The sequence below is a fragment of the Peromyscus eremicus genome, chromosome 9 (genome assembly GCF_949786415.1).
Source record: "Peromyscus eremicus chromosome 9, PerEre_H2_v1, whole genome shotgun sequence".
In the NCBI taxonomy this organism is placed as follows: domain Eukaryota; kingdom Metazoa; phylum Chordata; class Mammalia; order Rodentia; family Cricetidae; genus Peromyscus; species Peromyscus eremicus.
Genome location: NC_081425.1, coordinates 111,510,876 through 111,525,652, shown reverse-complemented (window position 1 = coordinate 111,525,652; position 14,777 = coordinate 111,510,876). Strand labels below are relative to the sequence as shown.

The 14,777-nt window shown below is 37.3% G+C and overlaps 1 protein-coding gene across 11 annotated transcripts in view; it reads right to left on the bottom strand.

Annotated features, from left to right (window-relative positions):
- Cfap20dc (CFAP20 domain containing) overlaps positions 1-14,777 on the bottom strand; it is a 240,785-nt gene that overhangs the window by 148,768 nt on the left and 77,240 nt on the right. For 9 of the 11 annotated variants that reach the window (XM_059274248.1, XM_059274249.1, XM_059274241.1 and 6 more), the window contains one exon: positions 6,175-6,289. In XM_059274248.1, coding sequence (XP_059130231.1) covers positions 6,175-6,289 — 115 coding nt within the window. Of the gene's footprint in view, positions 1-2,355; positions 2,450-6,174; positions 6,290-7,910; positions 8,023-14,777 lie in introns of those variants that run through there. The other 2 variants (XM_059274245.1, XM_059274244.1) reach the window with 2 other exon arrangements.

Here is a 14,777-nt window from a genome sequence, read left to right as displayed (position 1 = left end):
AGGACTTAGCTCCATTCTACTTCCTGGTGCTTCTTTTCTCCTCAAATTGTACATTTTGTATTTTTCTTTTCTCAGCTTGCTCCTTTTCATTATAAATCTTCATTAGAGTTAACACTAATAGCCATAGGACAGAGTCTATACTAGGCTTCTTTGAGATTTCCTCTGACAAATGGAATTTTTTCAAAACTCTTCACATTAGCCTTATGCAGACTCTTTGGACAAGGACAAAAAGCAGCCACATTGTTCACCAAAATATCACAAGTATGATCTCTATGCCACATACTAAAATTCTTCTCCTCTGAAACCTCTTGAGCTAAGCCTCCACAGTTCAAATAACTCTTAGCACTAATGTCTTCCACGCTCCTACTAGGATGGCCCACTAACAGCACTTAAAGTGTTCAACTGTTTTTCTAATCCACGGTCCCAAGGTCCATATTCCTTCAAACAAAAGCATTGTCAGGTCTATCACAGCAATACCCCATTTCCTAGTACCAACTTCTGTCTTAGTTAGGGTCTCTATTGCTGTGAAGAGACACCATGACCATGGCAACTCTTGTAAAGGAAAACATTTAACTGGCTAACTTACAGTTTCAGAGATTTAGTCCATAATCATCACGGTGGGTGGGACATGGTGACATGCAGGTAGACATGGTGCTGGAGAAGGAACTGAGATTTCTATATCTTGACCCAAAGGAAACAGGAAGTGAACTCTAGTTTTTTTTGAAAAGAGTCAAATCTTGTTTACGTAGTAGTTAAATTATTTGCAATCATTTCCAGTTTAATTAGACGTATTTGTTATTTCTAGCTGGACTAGCTATGTCTGGTATTTCCTTTCAATAACAGTGTTTTTTTAGCATGTTCTATTAGTGATTGTGCAGTATTATACTATCCTTGTGAAAGACTATATGTCAATAATTTTTGGATTCACATGAATCTAGTAATTTAATAAATATTTGTTAATTAAAATAAACTTCAGTTCAGACATTCATTTACAATAGCGTAAGTTAATGGGTTCATGTTTAGAGAAAACAGCAGAGTAACAGTATATTTTTTAACCTAATATTAAGTGAGCATTCACTATGAGCTTGGTGTTGCTCTAAGACAAAACTAATTTAGTTCAAACAACTTTACTTAGCCAGTTCCACAACTGGCCCTGTTTAACTGACAAGAAAACTGAAGTGCAGAGAAATTAATTGACTTGGCCTAAGAGTCTGCAGCCAAAAGGCAACAGAACCAGAATCTGAATGCCTGTAATAAAGCCCCAAGGCCCACACAATTCATTCTTCAAAGCATCCTTCTGTGTACATGCTGTAAAAATAGGCTGGCCTTAGACCTGAGTCATTGGTTTCTAAACCACTTGGAACCAGTGGTGCTTACTCAAGCATTTGAGGTCAGCAGAGGATAGATCTCCCTTCCTCAAATAAATGCAGTACCTGTTAGCCTGACAGGAAGTAAAGAGAGAAAAAAGGATATTTAAAAACTGACATTCATGTACTTGAGATGAAACAGTTATAAACCCTTAAATAAATGCCATAAATATTATAGTAGATACTGGGTTATGAAGATTTTAAGAAACTAGATAACCTTGTATCTGAGTAAGGTTGCCTCTTTTATTCCTGTCTCATATAGTGATACTAAAGAAATTAAATGTTTAAAAAAAAACCCTTGCCGGGTGGTGGTGGCAAAAGCCTATAATCCCAGCACTCAGGAGGCAGAGGCAGGTGGATCTCTGTGAGTTCAAGGCCAGCCTAGTCTACAGAGCTAGTCCAGGAAAGGCTCCAAAGATACACAGAAACCCTGTCTCGAAAAACCAAAAAAAAAAAAAAACCAAAAAACCCCAAACAACAACAACAAAAAAAAAAACCAAAAACAAAACCCTGAACTTCAAAATTGAGAAAGCCAGGCAAATACCATGATAGGCTCCCAATAACTCAGTTAAGAACTAGGCCTGTGTTCCTGCTTCTTGAAACTGAGCAGGACATTTCTGAGGAAGCCACAAACAAAGGACAATCAATCTTTAATGCCCCTGACAGCAGCTCAAGGTATGCTAGGCCTGACCCAACCTCCCCTGCCCCAGCCTCACAGTAGCTCAAGGTAATAACCAAATAAGGACAGAGCCTGAAACTCATCCAGACCTGCCCCCAAATGGAAAAGTCATAGCCTTAGCCAGGCCTTGCTAGCCCTAGCCAATTAGGAATGTACTAACATAATTGCCATTCACTTATGTCAATCATAGATAAAATGATCTAACTGTCTTAGGAACTCCCCTTAGCTGTGCTTTAAAAGAGCCTGCAAGCTTCTTTTGTGGTACCATTTTGCCTTTGTGTAGGATATGTGACCCCAACATGCTGGTACCTTTATTCTCAAGATAATCAATGTTCTTGTTGATTGCATACATGAATGGTGGTCTTTTGTGGGACTTCTCCAGGACCCGAACAAAAATCATTGGCTCAATGGGAAGCATGATGTTTGAGGAAAATGAAGAAGACAGTTCTTGAGCAATTTTAGGTGCAATATACTAGACCTCCAGCTTGTATTAAAATCTATAACATATGCCGCTAGAGTTTGGTTAAAGAAGGTACAAGTCCTAAGGAATGATTTTATCCATTTAAATGAGAAACACTAGGTGTCTGAGGTGAGAAGATTGCTAAAAGTAATTTATCACATTGTTCTGCTCTATCTCTAGTGAAAGATTCATTCTGAGCAACAGCTCATAATTAACTTCCCATTCAAACAGAATTAAATTTATTATACATTATAGCACATTTTGGTAGCAAGACACTGATGTGCATTTTACACCATCATCAGCTAACAGAAGTTGTAGTAAAGAAGAAATGAAATGGATTCCAGTGAGTCTTGACTAAGTGGGTACTTCGTGTTTAACGTGATGGTTATTAATTTTTAAAATTGTTCTTGCCATTGAAAACTCAAGTTAAAAATATAAGTTGCAGAAACCTAAAGGTTAAAGTGAATCTTCATAATTAAGAATAACATGGAAAATAAATTTGGAAGATTAACATTTAAAGATAATTGAAACAGAAAGTGGTCTATATATAAATATTCAGATCGGTTTGGCTATAGGAATTTAATTTTATTGCCTGTTGGCACCTACAGGATTTAGCTACAGAACAGGAAAAGTGAACATTTCAGCAATTCTATTCTGAACCAGGATTCCTCGAAGTCCCAGGCAGACAGTTGAGTAAAGTGGAAGGGTCTCAGGGCACTCGTGTGCGCATATCAGCTAAGAGGACTGAAGTTCACAGCATGTAGTAGTCTCAGACTAGGAAACCTTAGGTGTCTCCAGAGGCCAACAGTCAGGAATTTTGTATGAGATCTTCAAACTTTTAAATGTTAGCTGATGTGCTTTTAGAATGCTCTGTTGAGGCTTACCATCAAGACAGATACAAATAATAATGGATAGAAAAAAAATGAATAATCTGCTCCCCGCCCCAAAGCAGAAAACTAGGGCAAGTATCACACTGACCAGGGGCAACAGGGCTTCAGGGATGGCGTCCTGAATGAATGGGGTATGCTTAGCATCTCTAACTGCCTAGAATAAAAATTGTTCTTAAAACACTACTCAACTTTAGTTCAATAGACACTCATTGGGAAGAGAGTGTATCAATCTTCTGGTTCATCACTGTTGAATTTGGAGGAAAATGAGGGAAGTGGAAGCAAGTTCTCAGCATTTTTTTGAACACTCCTAGACATTTGTTAAGTAACCAAGAACATTATAAAACTTATATAATTTGGCTACAAAACACTTATTATTTTATCAGGAGGTACATTAGACTTGTTAATTTGTCCAGAAAGTATATGAGTACTTACTGTGTACCATGTATTGACAAAAACTAGGGCTAAAAGCTCAACAGGACATGTTAATAGTCTGATGGAGAAGACAGGCAAGTAAACAGATGAGTGAAAGGCAGAATGAAAGAAACAGTTATGAGGGTTGGGAAATGCAATGACAATGATGAGCAATTTCCACAGAGGACCAATCCATGGGCTTTATAGGAAGTAGCATTTGAAGTGCAAACAGCAGCTATGATCTTTACCCAGGGCTTACTGTACTAGCAGGCACTCTTCTAAAAGCTTTATTATTAAAATATGTAAATCCCAACAACTTTGTGGTACATATACTTTATATGCTTCACATTATCTGTATTTTATAGATGAAATGAACACAAGAATTTTCAGACTAGCAATATTATTATTATTAGTTTTATTAATTTTTGAGAATTTCATACATGAGCACTATATCTACATCATTAACCCCTCCATTTCCCAACTACTGTATCCCCCTCCCAAATTACTTAATTCTCATCTCTTCTATAAATATATTTATAGAAATATATTTTATTAATATATATTAATATATAAATAGCACACACACATATATACACACAGACACATACATATACACACACATCCTATTGAGTCCATTTGGCTTTGCTCATATGTACACATGTCCAGGAATGACCTATCTTTAAGCTGTACAAAGTATTTGCATTATGTATATGTTTAAATTATATATAAACACACACACATTTAAAAACACAGCAAGTGTCTCAACTCTAGCTCTTGTGTTTACTCTTGCAGAGGAAAGGGCACCACATATCTGCATGTACCCTGTGTTCATGTATCTCAGTTCATTTAGATACATGAACCTCAGGTTGCTTCACATCTATTCTTCTATTGCTACCACCCAGTCCTCATGAACTCTAGCTCAAATTACAGCAAATGGTCACATTATTTTCACTTTCTACCCATTCAAATCATTGTAGACCTCACTATCAAAACAATTTCCTCCAACCACAGAACTGTTTTCCTTTTCTTTTTTTTTTTAATGTGTGTTTTGTGGTGGTAGGGATGAAACTCAGAATCTAGTGCATACAAGGCAAGCTCTGTATCACATATCTACAGCCCAGCTTCCACAGCTTTAATAAGTTCCTCTTCTCCATCACAGCGCATGTGTGTGGAAGCCTGAAGTTGACATTATTGTCTTTCTTGATTGCTCTTTATTAATCAAGACAGGGTCACTTGCTGAAACCAGAGCTCAGCAATTCTGATGAGTCAGCTGGCCCCAGGGACTCCACCCTCTGTTTCTGCCTCCTGAATGTTGGGATTCCAAGCGGCTGTTACACTTACTTAGCTTTAATCTGGGTTCTGCGGATTTAAACTCCAATCCCCACGCTTAAGTAGTGAGCATTTATCCACTGAGCCATCTCCCCAGCCCTATTCACATTTTATTTTGGAAGATCGTACTAACTTTTCTGTTTATACAACTTGTATGAAGCTTTCTTTTAAAATAAATTGAAGTTAAAAACAAAAAAGTGGGTCAGCCGGGCAGTGGTGGCACATGCCTTTAATCTCAGCACTTGGGAGGCTGAGGTAGGCGAATCTCTGTGAGTTCAAGCCCAGCCTGGTCTACAAAGTGAGTTCCTGGACAGGCTCCAAAGCTACACAGAGAAAACCTGTCTCAAAAACAAAAAACAAAAACCAAAAACCAAAACCAAACCAAACCAAAAAAGTGGGTCATTTTAATGTAAAGAATTAAGCATACTCTAGAACAGGTGGTACACAAATATGGTACTGTGAGCAGTACCATTAAAATAAAACTCAGATTAACCAAAGCCTGAGAAAGTCTAGTCAACCACGCAGACCCTTCTGAAGTCACCAGGAGGTCAAGTCTTCTGCTGTGCCAGGCTTCTGTGCTGAGTTACTATGCTTCTTCAGCTGTTTTAAATTAGATAATAGTGATGACTAGCCTGTGTTTCTGAGAGATGTACCACTTCCAGCCTCCAAGCTTCTGCCCATGTATTCCCTTTGTCTGGGGTGCTAGGTCTCCTGTGTCTCCCTGTTTACATGCTTTCCAAATCCACCCACTGCTGTCCCCTGCATGAAGCCTGCAGCTGGCCAACAATAATTTCCCTTTGACAGAGTTGGTGGCCTCTCCTTCCAGTGTGCTTCCTTCACAGCTTTGGTGACACTGTATTCAAACAGTACTCTTTACCTGGTAGATGGCAAGGGGCAGGGAAGAAAGGTGTGTGTTTTATTCACTTTTAATAGCACCATGGCACCTAACAAAAGGCCTCATACACAGAAAGGGCCCAAAATGAATACCTTGGGAATTAAATTTAATCCTGTTTTAGGCAACATTCATGTGATACTTACAATTTTACGCTTGATCATGAAGAGTGGGATTTTTGCATGAAGAGGGGTTGAGGACAGTTCCTTATGGACTGTTGATAAATACAATCTTCTTTTGATGTTTCCTAAATCAGTAATTCTGAAAAAAAAAACAGACAAGAAAGAAGAAAGATTCCCATAAATTTAAAATACATTTCTTCGGATAATCGTCAAAATGATATAATTCATCAAATAAGCCTTTTCCAACACAGAGTTCGAACACAGAATTGAAGAGTTGTCATTTTCTTTCAAGAAGTAATAAAATTTCTTTCTTAAATTCAAATTGCTCACAGGCCTGAATGTATAAATTCACTTAATATGCTAATTTATTTCATCACTCTACACTAGGTTTCCACAGTCCTCCAGCCTATGAAAAATTCAATTTGTATGAACTGAGAAACCGCTAGCCTTTAATAACCATGCTTGTTCCAGCCCCGTAAGCTGGTGTTACCTTGGGACACACTGTCAGCTACTAAATAGGAAAACATTATGGGTTTCTCTCCCTAAGAGTGCACCTGTCATTTTACATAGGCTCTTAGTCTTTGTAGAGACAGACATGAAGCACTAACTGTCGGTTTCACTTCCTAAGCACATATCTTCCAACTTGAATTTTAATACACAAGTTTATTGCTCACTATTCAGGTCACCCCACAGTGATACCAAGGACACCAAATCTGAACATCTTTAATAGATTTAGACCATGGCCACGATCACAAAGATTAGGTTTGCTTCAAACCGAGAGGCTCATTTTTATATTCTGTTTCCTTTATGTCTCAAAAGTAACACACCAGGCTGAAAATCCACACACTGTCTCAGCTGCTGTGCCGCCAAGTTGATGCTTTCTTAAAAACCTTACGTTTTATCTAAAAATAAATAGCTTCCCCTACATTAGCAACTTTTCTATGGATGTATTACATGTCCACTCTTCAACAAGTGTCAATTCCTCAAGGAGGCATTTCATTAAAAAACTATTATTAATATTTATAGTGTAATTATTTTTTAAAAAATCAACATAGTGTTTTTTGTCAGGCATGATGGGGTACACCTTTAATCCCAGCACTTGGGAGGCAGAAGTAGATGGATTTAAGTGACTTTGATGCTAACCTTATCTACATAGACAGTCCAACCCAGGCAGTGCTAGATGAGACCCTGTCTCAAACAAAACAAAACAAAACAAAACAACAAACACAAACAAAAATCCCAACATAGTCAATTCTATAGCTCTTCTATGCTTCCCATTCTCTGCTTTTCTAATCTCATTATTACCTATAAAATACCTATAATCTCATTATTACTTGTAAAATAGTCTTTATATCCTGTGGGAAAATAGCTAGCATTAAAAATACTATGAGACAATTTCAGAGTACACTGCAGACCAAAAATAAATAAATAAATAAATAAATAAAATCCATTCCTCTTGCACTAAATGATAGCATCATTTAACTTAAAAATGAAAAAGTTTTCAAGTCATCATCAATTAAAATTAAAATTAAAGTTAAAATTCAACTGCATTAACACTTGTGTGGTCTTTCACATCAATGTTAAATGTAGTCTCTTCTTCACTTCAGCTGCACACAACTGACCTGAAGTGCCAAAATAAATATATTAAAAATTCCATCTCATCCTTTTAAATGTTGTTTTTGTGAACGTTACTTATTGTAGTAGCATAGAAACACGTGTTTTAAAAACGAAAGCACCACTTGGTGGGTAGGCATAAATACCTCTCTCATGGTGTAGAAGAGTTTGAAGATCAGTGTCTACTAGAGAATCGCCGAGAACACTGAGGCATGTGGGTATGAGTGAGAACACTTCTAAAGAGGCTCAACGGAGAGGGAAGGACTTGCTCTGAATGTGGGCTGGAGCCAGGCTGAGGAAACAGACCAAGGTGGAGTCCAACAGAAATTCAGCAGTCTCTATTTCCTGGCCACCACGAGGTAAAGTGGGCTGCGCTGCCACATCTTCCCTGCCATGGTAGAAGGACCTTTTGAAATCACAAATTAAATATCGCCCACACCCCCAAGCTGTCTTCGTGAGCTATTCTGTCAGGAACAGGAAGAGAGCAGATACGAGGACTGAGTATGTTGAGTAGATCAAATGTTATCATCAGGAATACTACTAAATGATGTCTCTGGTAAGCTGTGCTTGGGGAAGAAATGGAGAATACAAAGACTGCAATGGAGAAGGAGCAAAAAGAGGGGCTGTGAACCAAAAATCCTTGTGACCCAGTTTAAAGGTCTGTTTTGCTTGCAAAGAAGAAACAATGAAATTGCCTAAATAATTAAGGATTGCAGTCCAAACACTGCAATGGCATATGGGATGACATGAATATTCATGTATTTATTGACTCATTCAATAAATACTGAGCCAGGTGATGTTCTGGGTATACATCAGTGATGCAAAGGTGAGAAGGACGAAGTTCTCAGTCTCTTGGAACTTCTTTGCTAGTGAAAAAGTATAAAGAGAAACAAAAAAGTTATAAAAAACGTAATGAAGCAAACAAGCAAGATTCTAAATAAGATATCAGGAATTTACCTACTTCAGACAGTAGCAACAGCACGTTATGGACTTGAGAGGAAGGCAGGGGCAGGAGGTAGAAGGCTTAGGCAAGGTCCAATCACACAAGGCCATTAGGCCAAGGTTTATAAGCTTATTGTTCAAAGCAGAGAGCTATAATACAGCCGAAACTCTACCTTTCATTGTGGACAGTAATCAAAATAGTTATGGTGTCTTGTCTATTTATTTATTGCCATTATTTTTATTTATGTGTATGAGTGTCTTTGTGTGCTGAGTGTGTGCACATGAGTGCAGTGTCCACAGAGGCCAGTGGAGGGCACTGGGTCCTCTGGGGCTGAAGTTAGAGGCCATTGTGAAGCGCCTGGCGTGAGTGCTAGGAATCAAACTTGGTTCTCTGCAAGAGCAGCAAACTTTGTTTCTCTTAACCTCTGAGCCAGTTCTCCGGCCTTTCTTATTTCCTTATTAGGGTAAAATTTATATAATTGAAACACAAATTTTAGTGTATTCTGGTAACTGTATAAATTAGTTTAAATGCCACTTCAATGAAATTATAGCCATTACCCTAGGAATGGTCCCCGTTAGACAATTCTCAGTCTGTGGGTAGTTATGCTTCCCATTTCTATCATCTTAGATAATTTCCATTTGCTGTTCACTTCTTACAGGATGAACTGTGCAGAATGGACTCTTGTGTTTGATTCTTTCACTTAATATGAAGATTTTAAAATTTATCCACACTGACCAAACATCAGTAGATCTTTTAAACTGCTGAGTTCTGTTGGGGAATCAGACATTTTATCTATTTTCCTACAGATGAATATTTAGACTGGTTTCAGTTTTGATTTTTAGTAAGTCAAACCTGTGTGGATATGCCTGTGGTACCTGCCAGTGGACATGTACTTTCATTTTCTGGATAAATAACTAGCAATGAGATTGCTGAGGACCTGACAGACACATCTTTTCAAAGATACTGCAGTGTTTCTACATTTTCACATGTTTTTAGGGCTATTAGAACTTGAAATTTCAGCCAACCTCAACAGGCAAGAAATAGTTATTATGATTTTATTTGCATTCCCCTGTGATTGATACTGAACATTTTCATATTTGCATGTATGCATACACATAAGTGTGTGTGTGTGTGTGTGTGTGTGTGTGTGTGTGTGTTTGAGTGTGCAAGTGCACATGTACACATGCATGTACAGGTCAGTGGTCAACATTGGGTGTTGTTCCTCAACTGTCTACCTTGGTTTATGAAATAGGATCTCTCACTGGGATGCAGGACTCACTAATTGCAACATGCAGGCTGATTATCAAGTCTCACTAATCTACCTGTGTCTGCTTCACCAGTATTGGTATTACATGTGCACACCACCACACCTGGTTTTTCTTGTGGGTGCTGGGGATCAGATTCAGGTCCTCATGTTTACATGGCAAGCACTTTCAATTCAATCTCTGGCTTTTGAAAATGCTAATTTACAATGCAAAAGGATAACTGGGCCAATAAAGGTCAGATCAGCACCCAGAGAAGAATAGATCTAACACACAGTCAATATTGAATCTCTTGACTATGATAATGCTTGGGTAGAAGAGGTGATTTCCAAAGGCATAAGGAAAAACTGAAATGTCAAATGTTTTAATTGTGGTAAACAAGGTCATTTCAGAAGAAACTATAGGCAGGGTGTTCCTAGAAACAATGTTTCTTCTAGGGATGATACAAACAGGAGGCCCCAACCCTCTGGATTATGTAGAAATTGGGGAAAGGCTAACATTGGACCAATGAAATGCAGATCAACAAGGGATAAGCAGGGCAACACTTTACCATTGGGAAATGCATTAAGGGGCTTCTTGCAGGCCCCCATGTCAAACTTAGTTTAGTCATTCCCTGTCACTATGGGGGAAACTTATCCCCGGAGCGATTAAAGGACCTAATGCCCATGGGAAAAAAAATACTGCTCTGGATGATACAATAGCTTTAGAAATGAAACAAAAGTTCCAGGAGAAACCATAAAATGAATATTTTGGCAGACTTCAATAAATGATCAAAGACCAAGGCTATGAGTGTGAATAAATGACATTGTAATTGAAGGTCTTCTGGACATAGGGGCAGATGTAACTATAATTACACCAGAATCATGGCTTCCAAATTGGCCTCTTTAGGAGTAATGTGTTCAGTTTTTAGGGATTAGAACCTTATTGTAGGTAAAACAAAGCACAAGATGGATCGAATGTATAGGGCTTGAAGAACAGAGAGGAAAGTTGAAGCCATATGTGGCTAATATAGCAATGAATTTATGGGGATGTGATTTGTTACAGTAGTGGAATATTCAGATTAACATTCCTCCAATCTCAGAAACAAATCATAGACTAACGTATATTTCTGGAAAAAGTATTAAAAAGTATTATAAAGAACAGTCACTGACAATTCAGGCTGTACAAAAACAGGGAAACAACAGCTGTTGATCTTTCAGAAGTACCAACAGCCCTACCTTTAAAATGGTTAACTTACACAATGGCCTTTCACATCAGAAAAATTAAAGGCCTGAGAACAGCTGGTACAGGAGCAGCTAAATGCTCACCATATTGAAGAATCAACCAGTTCTTGGAATTGTCCTGTATTTGTTACTAAAAAGAAATCTGGAAAATGGAGAATGCTGACAGATTTGAGAGTCATAAATAAAGTAATTCAGCTGATGGATTTTCTACAGCCTAGAATTTCTTTGCTCTTTCTGTTAACTAAAGGATGGCCTATTATGGTTATTGACTTAAAAGACTGTTTCTTCACTCTACTACTACAAGAAAGGGATAGGGAAAATCTGCCTTCACGGTGCCTACTTATAATAATCTCTGCCTGTTAAAAGATATCAATGGAAGATTCTCCCACAAAGGATGCTAAACAGCCCCACCCTGTGCCAATATTTTCTATGACAGCCATTGGAAATAATTTGTGTACAGTTTCCTCAATCTATAATTTACCATTATATGAATGATATCTTGTTAGATGATTCAAATGTAGACACTTTAGAAAAAAAATGTTTAAAGATGTAAAGAAAGTTTTGCCTTGCTGGGAATTACAAATTGCTCCTGAAAAAAATACAAAGAGGAGATTCTATTAATTATTTAGGATATAAAATATATCTACAAAATTTCAACCCCAAAAGATACAAATTAAGAGAGATCAATTGTGGACTCTTAATGACTTTCAAAGATTGCTGGGAGATCTTACTCATCTACAGCACACTATTGGAGTAACAACTTAAGAACTAAGTAATTTGTTTCAAACCTTAAAAGGTGACAAGGACTTAAATAGTCTGAGAGAATTAGCAGCAAGATCTGAGAGAGAATTGGTTTTGGTGGAAAAGAAATTATAGGATGCACATGTAGATCATCTGGATCCAGAACTTGATTGCATTGTGGTTATATAACCCTCTATGCATTCCCCTACAGAGATTTTAATGCAGAGGGAAGATATTATCTTAGAATGGATATTTCCCCTACACAAACAGAGTAAAAAAATTAAGGACATATGTAGAAAAAGTTTCTGATTTGATTCTAAAAGAAAATTAAGACTTGTCATCAGTTGACAAGAATGGACCCAATAGAAATTGTAGAACCCTTTACTAATGCTGAAATTTCCTCTTTGTGGGCAAAAAATGAATACTGACAGAGAGCTTGCAGTAATTTTTTTGGAGAGATTAACAACAAATATCCCCAAAGCAAGAGATTTCAATTCATAAAAGGAGCCAGTTGAGTTCTTCCTCACATTGTATGGGGAACACCAATAATCAGAGCCCCCACATTCTATACTCATACAAATAAATCAGAAAAGGCAGGTTACAAATCAGGAAATTTAATTAAAGTGGCTCAAACCCCTTAAGATTCTGTCCAAAAGTCAGAATTATATGCTATTCTCATGGTACGGATGGATTTTTACAGAATCTTTTAACACAGTTATTGACTCTCAATATGCAGAAAGAGTTGTTTTACACACTGAAACCTCTGAACATATTCCTGTTGAATCTGAATTAGCTTTGCTATTTATATAGTTACTGGAAACAGTCAGGAATAGGAATCATCCCATATATATAACATATATTAGATCCCATATGAGTCTGCCAGGTCCTCTATGATGAAATTGATAAGTTACTATTAGGAAATGTGCTGGGGGCCTCAGAGTTTCATAAAAGATACCATGTCAATAGCAAGAGTTTGAAAAAGGATTTTTCCATCACTTGGCAAGAAGCCAAGGAAATGATAAGAAAACGTCCTACTTGTTCCTTGTATAATCAAACTCCACTACCTGCAGGAATAACCCTAAGAGGACTCAAAGAAATGAAGTTTGGCAGATGGATGTGTTTCATTTTGCAGAATTTTGAAAATTAAAATATATACACCATACCATAGATATATATTCAGGATTTCAATGGGCAATTGCTTTGAGTTCGGAAAAGGTCAATTCTGTAATTACACATCTATTAGAAGTCATGGCCATCATGGGAATACCTCTACAAATTAAGACTGACTCCAGCATATGTCTCTAGTAAAATGAAACAGTTTTTTTTTCTTATTATAATATAAAGCATATTACAGGTATACCACACAATCCAACAGGCCAAGCAGTTACAGAAAGATCAAAGTGCACTTTAAAAGAAATGCTAAATAAGCAGAAAGGAATAATAAAGACCCCCAGAGACAAATTGCATAATGCCTTATTAACTTTAAATTTTCTAAATGCTAATGAGAAAGGAACGACAGCTGCAAAGAGACATTGGACAACAGAAAAAATTACTGAGTTAAATCAGCCTGTATACTTTAAAGATTTGTTGACCTCAGAATGGAAACCAGGATATGTGTTGCATTATGGAAGGGGTTTTGTTTTTGTTTCCACAGGAGAAGAAATGTTATAGATACCATAAAAAAATTCAATTCAAACAGGAGAAACCTCTTGATGAGGAGAAGTGATAGCTAATTCACCATTGTGACAATTCTACAAGTTGTAAGGAAAACTCATCTAAGAAGGCTTGGGGCAGGGTTCTGTTTTGTTCTTTACAGGAGAATAAAAATATTTACCATAAAGGGTGTCAAGGACCTTTGGACAGAAAGACATCTAAAGAAGAAGAAAGACATCTAAAGACGAAGGGCGAACTGTCTGGAAAAATTTACCAAGAAAGGAAACAATCTGCCATGATGGTATAATTACTTCTACAAGGTAAAATCTCTTTACCTCTCGAAATATTTGCTGTCCCGACTCAATTAAAAACTAAATAGGGCTTTGGAATTGTGGTGTAGCTCTCTCCTTCTCTAAACCCAAGCATGTTGTTAAAGGAAAAATTCAGAGTCTGTGTCTCATATTAGAAGAGCCACCTGGTATGGAAAAGAAGGAAACCAAAATCTAGGGACTATTGTTTTCACAAATCTCTTTTTCCTCATACTTATTTTGACTTTTTAGATCTTTAGGCACAATACTATCTTAATATTTAAATTTTCCATTTTGATATTAATAATGTTTAAGTTTTCCAGTGAACAAAAAATTTTCCTAACATCAATCCCTGAAGTCTCCAAAAAGATGATGGGGCCCCACAACAATTCTACCTGGATCATCCCGGTGGTGGATGGGTCCTGCAAAGGATGTAAGGAGTCGGCGGGGGAATGAAGTGAGCCAGGCCATGGTGGTCAGGAGAATCTTGTAGCCTGACTGACTAGCAGCCAGAGTGTTTCTTTATTTATACATAATTTAGTAAGCAGGGATACATTCATGATGTTCCAAAACATAGATCATATCATTTTTGGTTTTGGACATGTGTTTCACTTCCTTTTGCTCATTTTTTTAGTCACCATTAGTAAAATGACAGAATAGAGTTATCATTTCCAATCATTTTCCCTCAAGTTTTGACATCATTAATAAACAGAGTTATCATTCTTACTCATTAACCCCATAACCCAATTTTTGAGAATCTAGAGGCATATGACAGCCTGTTCTCAGGCTGGTAGCTTTGGTTGCTTCAAGGACACTAGACCAAAACAAAAATCTTCAAACACCCTGGGCATTTTGCCATGTCCTAAGCAGTGTCTTATTAACT